This window comes from Morchella sextelata (assembly GCF_020137385.1).
Source record: "Morchella sextelata strain SCLS chromosome Unknown scls_7, whole genome shotgun sequence".
Taxonomy (NCBI): Eukaryota; Fungi; Ascomycota; class Pezizomycetes; order Pezizales; family Morchellaceae; genus Morchella; species Morchella sextelata.
The window spans coordinates 876,829-891,431 of NW_025408622.1; the positions used below are offsets into that span (position 1 = coordinate 876,829).

General features: G+C 45.8%; 4 protein-coding genes across 4 annotated transcripts; 1 reads left to right on the top strand and 3 right to left on the bottom strand.

The window, feature by feature from the left end:
* Positions 1-429: 429 nt before the first annotated feature.
* Positions 430-1,842, bottom strand: H6S33_011921 (uncharacterized protein; the record flags this gene model as incomplete). Its single annotated transcript, XM_044843276.1, has 5 exons — positions 430-954; positions 1,017-1,111; positions 1,170-1,280; positions 1,355-1,639; positions 1,707-1,842. The coding sequence occupies 5 exons, from the start codon at positions 1,840-1,842 to the stop codon at positions 430-432; spliced, it is 1,152 nt and encodes a 383-aa protein (XP_044695589.1).
* Positions 1,843-2,763: 921 nt separating this feature from the next.
* Positions 2,764-4,607, bottom strand: H6S33_011922 (uncharacterized protein; the record flags this gene model as incomplete). Its single annotated transcript, XM_044843277.1, has 9 exons — positions 2,764-2,814; positions 2,871-2,938; positions 2,997-3,271; positions 3,323-4,113; positions 4,171-4,225; positions 4,282-4,323; positions 4,398-4,423; positions 4,495-4,518; positions 4,596-4,607. 9 exons carry the CDS (start codon positions 4,605-4,607, stop codon positions 2,764-2,766), a joined length of 1,344 nt encoding a protein of 447 aa, XP_044695590.1.
* A 3,540-nt stretch (positions 4,608-8,147) lies between these two features.
* Positions 8,148-9,685, top strand: H6S33_011923 (uncharacterized protein; the record flags this gene model as incomplete). Its single annotated transcript, XM_044843278.1, has 2 exons — positions 8,148-8,244; positions 8,319-9,685. 2 exons carry the CDS (start codon positions 8,148-8,150, stop codon positions 9,683-9,685), a joined length of 1,464 nt encoding a protein of 487 aa, XP_044695591.1.
* Positions 9,686-12,638: 2,953 nt separating this feature from the next.
* Positions 12,639-13,866, bottom strand: H6S33_011924 (uncharacterized protein; the record flags this gene model as incomplete). Its single annotated transcript, XM_044843279.1, has 8 exons — positions 12,639-12,647; positions 12,727-12,738; positions 12,796-12,947; positions 13,333-13,388; positions 13,453-13,469; positions 13,520-13,535; positions 13,620-13,669; positions 13,822-13,866. The coding sequence occupies 8 exons, from the start codon at positions 13,864-13,866 to the stop codon at positions 12,639-12,641; spliced, it is 357 nt and encodes a 118-aa protein (XP_044695592.1).
* Positions 13,867-14,603: the final 737 nt, after the last annotated feature.

Below are 14,603 nucleotides of genomic sequence, written 5' to 3' on the forward strand. Positions count from 1 at the left end.
AGCTCTCATCCACCGACAGCATGAGGCTATTTCGCCCACAACGTTTCTACTCCCTCCAGGAATTCTTGATTATGGTTGTGATGCAGGGCTGTGTGTGCCCGTCACAAATGAATGTGGAGCCTAAGTACCCCCGGTTACTTTAAATCTTGAGGTATTAGGCACTCGTTAGAAAGTAACTTTGTAGCCTCGTATCATCGTGGCGTTACTCGAGCCTATTTTAAAGACTAGGTTTTGAACAACTCACTTCGTATTACTGAAACTTGTAGTTTCTTAGATCCGTACTATTAGATTTAATTATAACAACAAATTACTCAATTATGAACGAACTTCCTGGAACGTTGGTCGATTTTCGACTTGCATAGTTATCCCGCATGCAAAGGCGCCGAGTGATAATTTATGATCAGCTCATCACCAGTGTAACGCGACTGGTTAATTAAACACCGTCACAAGCCACCCAAACACAGTCTTTGCCATAATTTGAGGCTTAAAGCCAAACTGGGCATCAAAGATACACGCGGCATGCACCTCCTTCGGACAACTTTCCACCGTCAAACCCTGTACTCCTCCCTTCCCCATCCTCTCACCAATCTCCTTAATATCATCCCGTGATAGCTCCCACTCACCACATACGAGTAGGGTCTTCGCTCCTGGGAATCCTGTCCACCAACTTGGGTCTGCAGATAAAGGAACATTATACGAGTTGTAATCCGCGTGATCGCAGAACTCGCTGGGGGCCCATGCGGCAGCGTTTTCGGCGTAAAGGTAGTCCCTCTCGGCATTCTCTTTGAACGATTTGGCTGTGTTTTCAAAGGTTACCCATGGTGATAACAGGAGTATGCCACCAAAGACTTTGGAGTCGAGTGTTAGTGGCTGGATGTCCTTATGAGGGTGGAGAATATGAGAAATAACGCCGAGGGCTAGGTTTCCGCCAGATGAGTCGCCCCCAATGATTATCTGGATAAATTATTGGTTAATATGTTTCCATCACTGGTGAGTAAAATTTGGAGGTTGCCTACATTGGAAGGTTCATATTTTGCTTCGTTGAGAAGATACCTCACGGCTTCTACACCCTGAATATACTGAACTGGGTACCTGACTTCTGGAGCAAGTCCTAAACCCTACTATCAGCATATTATTCTGAATCTTCAAGAGGCCATGTATTTACTCGCCGTATTCTACGATACCAAGTACGGTCGTTTTCCCGCTCTCCTCTAGCCTCTTTACGCACTCCCTCAAGAACATTACATGTCCTGACTTTAGAGGTCCCACATACCCCCCACCTATCACCACCCATCACTATCAGACCTCACTCGGACCACTTTTAGAGTTCATAACACCCAAATTAACAACTCACCATGATACCATAGAATAACCTTTCCCTCGCTGCTCCTCTCACCAACTAAATGCAGCTTCGCTCCATGTACCAACTCTACTGTCTCTACCCGGATATCCTCTTTCTTACAATACTCATCCACCACATCACTCGTACTCGGCCACCTCCCCCGCCGTTGCGCTGGGCTCTCTGGGCCGTTCATTGCATTCCGCCGTGAGATGCTAGTATAAACTTCACGATGCCATGTTTCCGCACCGTCAGAGCCTCGGAACAGGGCTTTGAGGCCCGTTGAAACGTACACAGCAGCTGGAAGCATAGATGTTTTTAGCGTATGAGCTATTTCTGTTGGTGCGGGGTATGGGTATCTACATACGTAGACTCAACTTGCTTTTGTAGACTTCGAGCTTTTCGCGGTTGATGAGCGGCATTTCGGCTTCTGAATCGGTAGTAGACTGCTGGGACTGGGACTGGGACTGGGACTCGGAGACTTCATTTGGTGGGGTAGACATACTGACTCCTGTCTATTCTATTGGGAGGTTATCAAGTAGAGATCGATGGGTGCAACTGACTAGTGACCAGTTTTAGCTTTACGAGTGACAGGCAAAGTTAGCCTCTATCAGAGTAGAGATATTAGAGAGTCCTTCATGTATAGAATACTGGTGATGGTGGTAGGGGTCGGGTAATTCTACTTTACCCTCATTAGCATACATAGCCATGCGAACATCTGTGAGCCTTGTCGTCTTTACTATAATGTGAAGTGTATCATACACAACCATCAGCCCACTACACGGACTCCACCGAAGCACTAATTAGATGTTGCGTAGATTGTCGCATCGGCTAGTTATATTTTGATCTATATGCCAACTAGGATTGAATAGGAGTGCGGTAGGGACAGATATGAATGCCTTTCTAGGGCCGAAGCTGTAAAAATGGCTAGGTACCACCACCACGGGAGGCGCAGAGATTTGGTTTTCGCTATGCCACGGGGCTGTGCGAGCTACAACCCATTATCGATTACAAAGTCAACCACAGCTCGATAAAGCTCTCCCAGGGCTGGAAGTCAAAATAAGGTTGGTCAAAATAAACCTGAGATCGTGCCTAGCCTTACTTTTATCATCATCTGTCACTCGACTGATCTAATACAACAGGGGCCACATGTTCACATTCGCCTCAGTACATAAGATCACCAAGAATAATGGGAGGTTTGATAAAAGCAATGCACACGTTTGAAATTAGTCAAGACTATGGAGCATTACACCCTTTTTCGATCACCTTTTAAACCATCCGTATTCGTCATATGCGCTCTATTAAAAAGTGACGGGTATAGATTCAAATTCCAACAAAACGAAGAAAAAAAATTGCCACACTCTCCACTTTCATCTGCACCAAACTCAAATACTCGTAATCGTATTTTGAAGTAAAGTAAAGATTTAAGCCTCCTCAGCTGGGAGCTCCTCCTCGTAAGCCTCGTCCTCGCCATCCTATTTACCAAAATGTTAGCGCTGAAGGGTAGAGTGATGATTGCGAAGAAACTTACAGAAATGGTGGCGTCTTGGTATTGCTGGTACTCAGCAACCAAATCGTTCATGTTGGACTCGGCCTCAGCTGTAGGTGAAAATAAGGTTAATTCGAGCTCTATTGCCCAGGAAGGATCAAGACTTACTGAATTCCATCTCGTCCATTCCCTCTCCGGTGTACCAATGTAAGAAAGCTTTCCTCCTGAACATGACAATGAATTGATCGCCAATACGCTTGAACATCTCCTGGATACTGGTAGAGTTTCCGATAAAGGTGGAGCTCATCTTCAGACCTCTGGGTGGGATTGAGCAGAGAGCGGTCTGGACATTGTTCGGGATCCACTCAACGAAGTAGCTTGAGCTCTTGGTCTGGATGTTGCGCATCTGGTCCTCAACCTCCTTCATTGAAACCTTTCCGCGGCTGTTTGACTGTTAGTGAACGTTTCCCGTTACTGGAAAGAAGGAAACCTACAAGAAAGTGGCGCAAGTAAGGAAACGACCGTTACGGAAATCGGGAGCAGCCATCATGTTCCTGGGGTCGAACATTTGCTGAGCAAGCTCAGGGACAGTGGTGGCACGGAAGGAATGAGCACCACGCGAAGTAAGAGGTGCGAAACCAACCATGAAGAAATGGAGACGCGGGAAAGGAACCATGTTGACGGCCAATTTACGGAGGTCAGAGTTGAGCTGACCGGGGAAACGGAGACAGGTGGTGACACCGGACATGACAGCAGACACAAGATGGTTGAGATCACCATATGAAGGAGCGGCAAGCTTGAGAGTGCGCATGCAGATATCGTAGAGTGCTTCGTTGTCGATGCAGAAGGTTTCATCAGAGTTTTCAACCAACTGATGGACAGACAAAGTAGCGTTGTACGGCTCAACGACGGTGTCAGAGACCTTGGGAGAAGGAACGACAGAGAAGGTAGCCATCATCCTATCAGGGAACTCCTCGCGGATCTTGCTGATAAGCAAGGTACCCATACCGGCACCAGTTCCACCACCGAGAGAGTGGGTGATCTGAAATCCCTGAAGGCAATCACATCCCTCGGCCTCACGACGGACAACATCCAAAACCTGGTCGACAAGCTCGGCACCCTCGGTGTAATGTCCCTTGGCCCAGTTGTTACCGGCACCGGATTGACCATACACAAAGTTGTCGGGACGGAACAATTGACCAAAAGGACCGGCACGGACAGCATCCATGGTACCGGGCTCAAGATCGACAAGGACAGCACGGGGAACATATTTGTTTCCGGAAGCCTGATTTGCATGAGCTAAACTCTAAATGAATAGAAAGTAAGGGGTGCTTTTTCTTACCTCGTTGAAGTAGACGCTCATACGCTCAAGCTGGAGATCGCTTGTTCCATTGTATCTAGGGGAAAATTAGTATCACTTGATAACACCCTAAAGGTAGACTTGACAACTTACACTCCTGACTCGTCAAGACCGTGCTCACCACCGATGGTTTGCCTATATTAATACGAAAAGTCAGTTATCTACAACCCATCGTTTTTCTAGAGGACGCAAAGAAAGATGATGCGCACCAGAAGGCACTACCGATTTGGTTACCCTATAGATAAAATGTTAGGAAAACGAAAGGGACAGTCTTAAAAAAATCACTGAACAAGATCAGGGTCTTACACATTGACCAGTTTGGAGATGAACCTGTATTCAGTTTTATATTAGCAACAAAGCTACAGGATTAAGCACGCGATATCAAACAGGGAGAGAGGGGACCATACGATTTCACGCATTTTGATAAGGGTTGATTATTATGGAGATAGAAATTGAATACAAGGAGTCCTGGAGCTTCGTGAGATCGTGGGAGGATGGAGAAGGAAGATTGGAGGATGTAGAGGATGAAGAGGAGAGAAGGGCGGTGTTGGTGATGGATGAAGGAAGGAGGTGTGGTGGCGGACGGGGGGGGCGTTAGACTGGTGACGGGAAGGGACGTGGAAAAAAAATCAATGCGGCTGCTCGTGCAGTGCTGCGGATAGGAGAAAACCAGCACTTCCCATACTGACAGACCACCACTCACACACACGCCGCCTAATCTCCGTTGCCAGCAACCCAATCCCTCGCCCACTCTCAGGAGAGTGAGGAGAAATCCCTCAGAGCTGCTCTCAGGTAGCAGGTGGACTTACTGTTCAGAACCAGTACTTATCAAGGTATCGTTTGCGGTATCTCCTATTCACTCTATCGCACCCATAATCAATTGAGCTTAGCCCAAATACGAAGACTGAGACCTGGCTCTGCCGTATCGATAAAGGGGCGCCCCTAACCCTGTCTTTCCAAAAGTTTGGCCAGGAACAAAAACATCATTGTTGTATCGGTACCATTTCCCGGACCACTCAATCTCGCATTTTGTATCAGGCGAAATCCTTTGACTTCATGGAGCCGGTCAATCTTCTACCTAGATGCAACTTTCTGCATCAAGCGAGATGTTTGACACCTGTGTGGTCCCTGCGTAGCCCAAATCTTGACTGGTCACCTGTTCGCTCCCCACACCCCACCGCTCGAATGTGGTCAAGCCTGCGCTGGTCCGCATTCCACGCCTAACTCGAGCTGGAGGAACGGCGATTTAACCCCTGTCAAAAAGCCCTGAACCGTAGGCAATCCCGCCTGTAGGTACACCTGCAGCCGCTCGTTAAGTTGTCCAGAGATCTCTGAATATTCACTTTGCTGAGAAAGATTATTACGATCTGGGGCCGTCAATTGATTAGGGTGATGCAGGTACCGATGTGAATGCATATATATTATTGTGAGGGTAGGCCATAATCCATCTACGTTTTGATACTAAGGAGTTGAACTCCAAGCTACAACCGTGGAGGCGAATTATTGAAACGAGAGCTCAAGGCAGCTCTCGGTTTTCTGGATCTTGGGGTATATCAGCATTTAGTCCCGGATAATAGATAATAGAGATCATGGAGCGTGAGCTGATTTCTTGACTACCGGTGTCAAATGTTTCGAACAGCTGGTTGGTTGCTACCAATTTCAAGTCAAACAGGCCAGACCTACATCTTAGCTGCGGGCTATTGCATGCGATTTAGTTGACCAGCTGGGTGATAATAACGTGGAAATGATCAACTACCACCCCGGCTATTGAATAGTACAACATCCACCAAGGATCGATTCTTGTCTCTATTCCGGGGTTTATAACTTTTGATGTTTTTGCAAAGTCTTGAAATTCGGGATGCACATGGCTGAACTTGGAAAACAATTGATTCATCACAAAAACTATTCAGGTAAATGAAACACTTCGGAATAGATTTTTGCGAATATAGCTGGTCTTTGGGGCGTAAGATCGTACATCATCGCCCCCAAAAAAGACTTAGCTATTCATCGGTATTCCTTTCCTGTCTTTTGTCATGTTCACTTTCTTGAAGCGGTAAACATCCTATAGTTGGTTGAGCTAGGATAGGCATCGTAATGCCAGCCCAATAAACCAAACAAATCCATGGGTAATCAATACATAATATTTGAAAATCCGCCTGACCGAACTCTGATTCACTTTATATCAAAGTAGTCTCACCGCCGCGTGCTACGTGAGATGGTGGATCTGGGCACCTAGACGTTCCGAGTCCCGAAGCGCGATTGACCACCAATGGATCCAGTACTCGCTTTTTCTACAAGCCCACATGGGTATCCTAAAACCCACGGTTCAGCTGCCGAATGCACGACTTGTTCATCCGAAGCTTGGGATCTTGTACCAGGATCTATGTCCGGAGAGGCTCCCCTCAGCTCCAGTTGGCTCAAAGTCCATGAAAACTGGATGCTTGACCATATCGAGAACTTGTGTCTTTAATAATGAAACCAATAATAGACGCTGACGATAAGCGAACAACTGCCGCGCTACCTATCTATTGACCGAAGCGTCTGATGTCGGTGTCCAGGCGTGCCTACTGGTCATCACATTATCTAGCGGGTTGACGGGAAGACACACCAGAGGATATGCACCCAAAACTCTATTCTACATACCACATAACAGTGAGCTAAAGATATCTTCTTCTTCTTATACTACTACCACTACTGCTGCTGTTATTTATCTACAGTCTCCGCTAATATCAAGATGGTACGATCTACGACCGCTTCAACTGCGATTAATAGAGAGGCACCAATTCATGGGATAGGATGGATACAGTTAAAGCTTATGAACGATAAGAACTTTAACTCGTATTATTTGAACTATAACTACATGTATTGCCACACTAGCCGCATGTACTATTGAGTTTTTTGTGATGTCGACTAGACTGCGCAGCTAGATACCACGAAGTCTAGAATCTGGAGTCCATCTCGATCGCTGGAATTAAGAGCGGAGGCATTTCTTGGAATGGTTAAAGAACCTAGAATGCTCACTTGACAAAATATTCGCCAGAATATTCAACCCGATATGTTTCACAGACTGCGTGAATAGCCTGCTACCACCGCCGCAATCATGTGTGACATGTTTGTGACTTCGCTGGGAATCTCACCTTTGCCCCAGGAATCACACACTCTGGTCTAGCTGCCTTGTCTCTCCACACAGGATGACGTTCACTCAATATTAGGGCTTCCATAATAAAACATCACGCATTTTCTGCGAGAAAAAGAAACCAATCAGACTAATCATCGTACAATTAACCGAGAGGTCAGAGATGCGGGTGACCATGAATTTGCCTGATTTACCAATGACTGTATGTTTGTTCCAGATGTTTGGTAAGAATCATAATATCTAACCCATTGAAGAACAGCACAATCAGGGTAAAAGATTCCGGAGGGTAAACCTCAATCTGGCCCTGATCCTCCTACAATTCTCACCGCTGACTTCGATGAATACTCATGTGTCTACTAACGGGTCATTAAGGTTGATCGTTATGAAAAGAGTAGTTCTGCGGTGACGAAATAATTAAAGCCCGGTACGGTGGGTTGTACTGGAGTTCAGGTGCCGTAGTTCAGCTTTCTCATGCATTCTTATCCAGGTAAATCTTGTGAGTTACGATTACCTGACTGAAAATAGGTCACACTGTGTCCGACCACGGGCAATGATTACCATCTTAATATTCTCAACTGCGGTGCGGTAGTGTCATGCTGTATGTAAACTCTTTTGGTGGGCTCTGGGAAATATATATATAATGCGGCCTCTCCGCTATAATCGGTATATATCAAACGTCAACATCAATATCAGCAATATCAAGACGCATAGAATCAGTTTTGCCCCACCAAGCCCAGAAAATCAACCAGAAGATTTTAGTATTTAAGCACCTTTTTTTCACTATCAATTCCTCTTAACTTCACATACACAAAAAAAAAAAAAGATGTATACTCCATTCTTCCGAAAGAGGGACTTGATAGATCAAGGATATAATCCCCAGGTGGAGAAGATAAGAAGAGACGAATATCCACAGATTAGAGGTGAGAAATGAAAGATTGCCCTATGGGCCACTACCTTCCCCGTACGGTAGAATTAACACTAACACTTCAATTAGATGCTGTCTACCTTGACCACAGTGGAACAACATTGTATAGTAGCTCACTAGTAAAGGCTTTCACCAAGGATCTTTTGAACAACCTTTATGGAAATCCACACTCCCACAACCCATCGTCCACCCTGTCTTCGGACCGAATAGAAGCTGTCCGCCTCAGAGTCCTAGGGCTCTTCAAAGCCGACCCGGCCGAGTACGACGTTGTGTTTTGCGCCAATGCTACTGCTGCAATCAAATTAGTAGCAGACTCCTTTGCTGGACACATCGGTGGGTTTGAATACAAATACCACAGAGATGTCCACACATCACTTGTGGGGGTCCGAGAATTGGCAACCTCTTCCCAATGCTTCGACTCCGAGCACGAAACCGAAACCTGGCTTTCCTCGGAAAAGACTGCCGAAGAAAATAAACTCGGTCTCTTTGCTTGGCCAGGGCAATCCAACTTTTCCGGTCACCGTCTCCCACAGAATGATTGGTCTGGTCTTCTTCGCAGTCGCCGTCCAAACTACTACTCCCTCTTTGACGCGGCAGCTCTTGCAATGACCAAGCCTATCGACTTCAGTAATCCTTCCGAGGCGCCAGACTTTATGTCTTTGAGCTTCTACAAGATGTTTGGTTTCCCAAATCTTGGTGCCCTCATCGTTCGCCGTGCGTCTGCCAAGGTTCTCGTATCTCGGCGCTATTTCGGCGGTGGAACCGTGGACTCCCTCATCGTCAACAAGGACTGGAAAGTCAAAAGAACCAACGGAGACCCGCATGAATTTCTCGAAGACGGCACATGCGCCTTCCACTCCATAATAGCCTTAGGACATGCCATGACTTGCCATTCCAAGCTGTTTGGGGGGTTCGCACAAATCTCACTTCACACATCATCACTCGCATCTTTCCTTACTGCAAGGATGTCGGCACTAGTACACCCAAAGACCGGCATCAGGGTTGTTGACCTTTACTGCGAAAGTGAACACGCCAACACCCACACCCAGGGACCAGTCATCACATTCAACCTCCGATCAGCCAATGGGGGTTGGATTGGCTACTCAGGTGTCGAATCTGCAGCCGCGGGAAAGAAGATTCACATTCGTACGGGCGGGCATTGTAACCCGGGTGGTGTATCCTACTTTTGCGGGCTTTCGGGTGAAGAGATGGAAAGAAACTTCAAAAACGGACATGTTTGTGGAGATGGCCACGACGTCATGAATGGAAAGCCAACTGGAGCTGTGAGAGTTTCACTGGGCGCTATGACTACCATTGAGGATGTCCTGAAGTTCCTAGACTTCATCAAAGAGGAATACGTCGAAAAGGATAATAGCAAGTGGAGGGCACGCGGAGGTAGGGTGGCTAACATGCTCTGTAACCTTGTTGAGTTTTGATCTCAATTCTCTTTTAATTTTGTTGATTTGAACCATGTCGTATACGTACCACTGTCAGCTGTGTAGTTAAAATCTCCTGTTTATAATTTCCTTATACGGACCGTCAGGATTAATAAGTATCTACATCAGGTTTCCGTCTTGTACCTCTGCTTACTTTTTGGATTGTTTTCATTTGTTGATACGTTTGCCAGTACATGAATTGTTGTTTATATGGTTGGCCCCATGAGCCATGTGTTCATGTACATGAAGTTACATCTCAGCTTCGAATTTAAAGAATCACAATGTATGTATGTCAAATTAAACGATCAAATGACTATATGTGTTCTGCACCTAGTTAGATCTATAGAATACGTTTTCTGGATGCAAATTAAACTCAAACCGGCCCTTGATTAAATTCTATCTAAACAAAATTCGGACGGATACCTAACACAGCTGCAGTCAAGATGAAGCGCGTCGAAGACCATGGCCTAATAACTCTCATAATCACTTCTGGGAAAAGAATTCTCTGGCCCGTCTACCGGATCATATCCCATCACTCACTATCTTCCTGCCTGCTTCAAAAAAATTCCTCCGCCATCGTCAATTCAGCAGGCAATCGTCTATTCAGCAAGCAATCGTCTTTAGTTTCAACCATAGCTACGTCTCAAAATTACCCCTTACTGTCTTACTTCTATGTGGTTCAGTACATGTATAACTATAGCCTTTGAGACGTCAGTGCTCGGACTTCGTCTCACGGCTTGGTAAGACCGAGAGGTGACAGTGAAGTCTCTTGTATCTCGGAAGATTCCAAGATAGTTCTCGGGACATTTGGGGGCGCGGTCTAGCGCCAAGTTCTCTGGAGAGACCTGAGACCCAAGAAGAAACATCGCGGAGGTCATAAAATCTGATTTGGTTGGCTCACTGTACTAGAAGAGTTCATCCCACAGGTCCTGCATCGATCACAGGTGTCCCAATGCATGCAAAGGAAGATACCGACTTTTCTAATGAGGTTTTTATGGATGTCAGAGTCAAATCTAACTGCAGAAATCCAATATCACAGGTATCATGCAGTCTGGAGTAAAATCAGTGTGTTAAGAGGGTTAGATCTCCCAGCCATGATTGCGTACACGTTATTCTCCGGATGTGGCTTTTCCACAAGTCTGGGATGTATTTGGAATACAAGGAATCGAAGAATTTTGCGGAGATGTTGCTTTGATCACAATCTGATCATTGAAGTTGGTTACCGGGATCTTCAACCGTGGCAGGATATTTACAGTCCCGCTTCATGGGCCCGGGTCGGAGATCAATAGCAGACATGGTTTGGGATTGTGACAACCAAGTGCCACCGAGTCGGATGGGTCATATTCATATTTAAACTCCGAGAAGCATGGCCAAGGCGCCTCTGATTCAGTACCAGATGCCACGAAACGGTTACCGGCGAGCCCACACATACAGAATATGAGTAATCAACAAGCTGCATATACCCGCCCAAATGCATGTAAAAAAAAAAAAAGCCATCCTAAAATCATTGCAATATAAGTTCGTGAAATGATGAAGTCAGTCTGTGATCGGACAGATGGTGAAACGTAGCATGTCTTTGAAGTCTCCATACAAGAAAAACTGTGCAACTGTATAATGTTCTCGCCAGTTTGTGCCTTATGTTTGTTTAAGAATAGACGCCCTGTACGCGTACTACAGTTCAGTCCGAAGTTTTACTAATGACCTGTGGCGTACAGATCATACACTGGATTATAGTATGCCAGAAGTGCCAAGGCCGTTGATATGAAAACCGTGGTACATAAACGTGCCATCGATGAATCTATACCTAAGCTTGTGTCAGCTCTGGTTTAAATTAAGGAGATTTTGAATAAACACGCTCACTTTCTCGAGGATTTGCATGCCCGACTCCCTGAAGTACGATCAATTTTGTACCAAGTTTAAGCTGAGTTCATTGAAAATCTTTCCGGCTTCTTACATATCACATAGGGCGCCCTATTCCCGGAGTATTCCTAGAACGGGGTTAAATCCCTACTCAAGAAATTAAGTGCAGTGATATATATCGATTGTAATCACTAGAGTAGCCCAAACCACCACCACCTTAGCTAGCACCTACATATGAGACAAAAGCTCAACTTCAATCTTCAGATGAACTCCCCGTGTACACGAACTCGTGGAGAAACCTACTTAGACATTGCACCGGCTTAGCTTCCCCCCTCTATTCTTGGCGTATGTTTAAAACACGGACAACCGACGAGAAACAAAACAGTTTCAGAAAACAGGAGCTGGAAAACCAATCAGGCCGTGCAGCCACGCATGTTGCTCACGGTCCCTCGACACATGTTGCCTATTGATGGACGGAGGCTGCTTTTGATTTATGAAGGAAGACAAATCCTGTATTCTAGAAGCCAGGTACCTAAAACATATAGCCCGGTATGTTTCTTTTATGCACTGCTTTATTGTTTAGTCGTGCATACTGTTTATCCTCTCATAGCTGCGCGGGCTAAACAGTTCTATAACTATCGAGATGCAATGGCCGGGAACGGATACCTATGGGGTCCGACCACCACATAAATGGTGATCCATATCAATATAGAGTGGGGGGCATTTGGCGATGAATTCTGTCGAGTCGGCAGAAATCACTGTGAGACCTTTGAGGATTTAGGGTTGCTATTCTTTTGGATTAATTCTCAGCCACTCGGGGGAGGTTACCGTAGCAAGTATAGTAGTTCAGGCAGTCGATATCAGAAAAAAATACGCTTGTCAAGTGTAGGATCGAGCTTTTGGGGTCAAGTTATTGATACATGAAGTCAGGGAAGCCAGGACTTCTACCCAGCCTTCAGCGCTGCATAAGCATTCCGGGCCGCTGTACGTCTTCGTTATACCTCATAGGGACAGATTTCCATTCTTATCATCTCACCAATCTGTTATCCCCAGGTTGTTAAGCTTGTGATACAAGACATCCATACTAGGGCGTTTATCCTAGCTGTCACGGCGCTTAGATAGATGACTGATGAAGTGTGCGTCTTTGGTAGCTACCTAGACCGGTGAGAAGAATAATTTACCGATACTTCCGCCTTTGCACATGACGATTAACTCCATACTCGCGATAAAACAAAGTTGCATAAACTTACGTGATAGATGTCATCGTCGCCCGGATCAGAACAGTACCATGTACAATATAGGTATGATTGAACCTTGTATCTATTTGCCCTGTTGATGTAGCACACGATCATTATCGCAGATCTTAAAGTCGCCAATGTTCCAGGAGACAAGATGGTGGAAGCTGAGGTCAGGGAAGAACCCAGCGTAAAGTGGCACGGATGTGAAGGGCCGAGCGCCACCAGGGTACCATGCAAATGACATACCATGCAGATCATATATCTGCATGAGGTAGCTGCTTCCTGGGATAGCTTCTGCCTAGTTGTGTAATATCTTGTGGGGCACGATTAGTAGGTCCAACTAACGACAATAGATGCACTTTCGAGTGATAATCCATGAGTATAATTGCCCTTACGCGGTAGCCCCCTATAAACCGGAAGATTCTTTGTGGCTTTGACTGGCACGGAAGGGGTGTTTCCTTCAGCGCCATCAGTGCATAATTCAGGGTTTCTCAGTACGCCTTCCTATCCCATCCGAGATCCTCGGAATCTTGGTCATCCTATGCGAACTTGTAATTTTAGTCGGGCGACCTGGGAGCGGTCCTGGGTCGTCGTTATTTCTGGGTCTGCCAGAGACACAGTCAGGGTCTCTTTGTTTACGAGAAGAGTGTGGGGCAATGCGAATAAAACCTTAAGATTTTAAAGGCCTCAACCACTGCTTGTTTTGGTAGTGATCAGTCCAAGTGTCACGGGTCACTTTCCATCCTCCGATTCTAAACCGCAATCATTAGTGTTGGTCTGTATAGATCGAGCAAAAATAAGCGACTCTCGGCTAAAGGTGAATTTTTCTAACTAACCTTCTGCGTGTTTGTTTTAGTTGATTTGGAATTTCAGTACGGTAGAGGCGCTAGGTATCCGATAAGTACATGTAGTCCGTGTTATCCATAAGACTTAGGACTCGCCCAAATTGTGTTGTATCGGGAGCTCATGCTTAAACTATAAATCTGGTTCCATCCATGTCAAAGAAAGCTAGACTTAGCGGCTCTATCTGGGTGTTACTAAGAAAGGCTTCTTCCACCCTGGGTCTACACAGTAGAAGTGCATTTATGGTCCCTTGATTATTGTCGCCTGGGAGGCTATGCATGGGGAGCTCTGTACGGTGTCTATCAGGAGAAACGTAATGGAGTTGATGAAGCCTCGGCCAGAAGAGCGGTCTGGATGGTCCTCATCTATCGATAGGATACTTCCAATCAACCGGGGAATCAAGGTAGAATAGCATCGGATCAACTAATAAGCCCGATCATAATTCCTTTTTCCAAAAAGGGGGGGCCTCACGAATATAACTTCGTCGAGAAATCAATTGTGGAAGGGATGATGGGCCAGATAGAAATGAAATTATATTAAGGAGTTGTGAAGACGATGATGGAGTGTAGAGGCAACAAATTGAGAGGTTACACTACATGTAGTGAGATGTGCTGCTTCTCAATGCCAAACTCCCACCTTTCTCATCTCTTACCCGGCCAATAACATCGAGAAATCAACCCCCAATCTTTAACTTCAATCACACCAACTGATAGTGTCTGAGAACGGAGACCTACAGGATAACTAACATACAGAATGACTTGACGCGCTTGGGGGCATTCGGTCCCACCTTTAACACTATTAGCAGAAAAATGGCTCTGTAATTATACGTATACTCGACGCTATCGCCGTATACACGCCCTGGTTGAGCTAATCGCTGGCGACGGCTCGTCAGCACTATTGGATCCGGGAACTACATCGATTCAAAGGATGGAGTTGATAAAAAGGGCATCCTGATGTGCCAGGTCCTGAGACTTCTT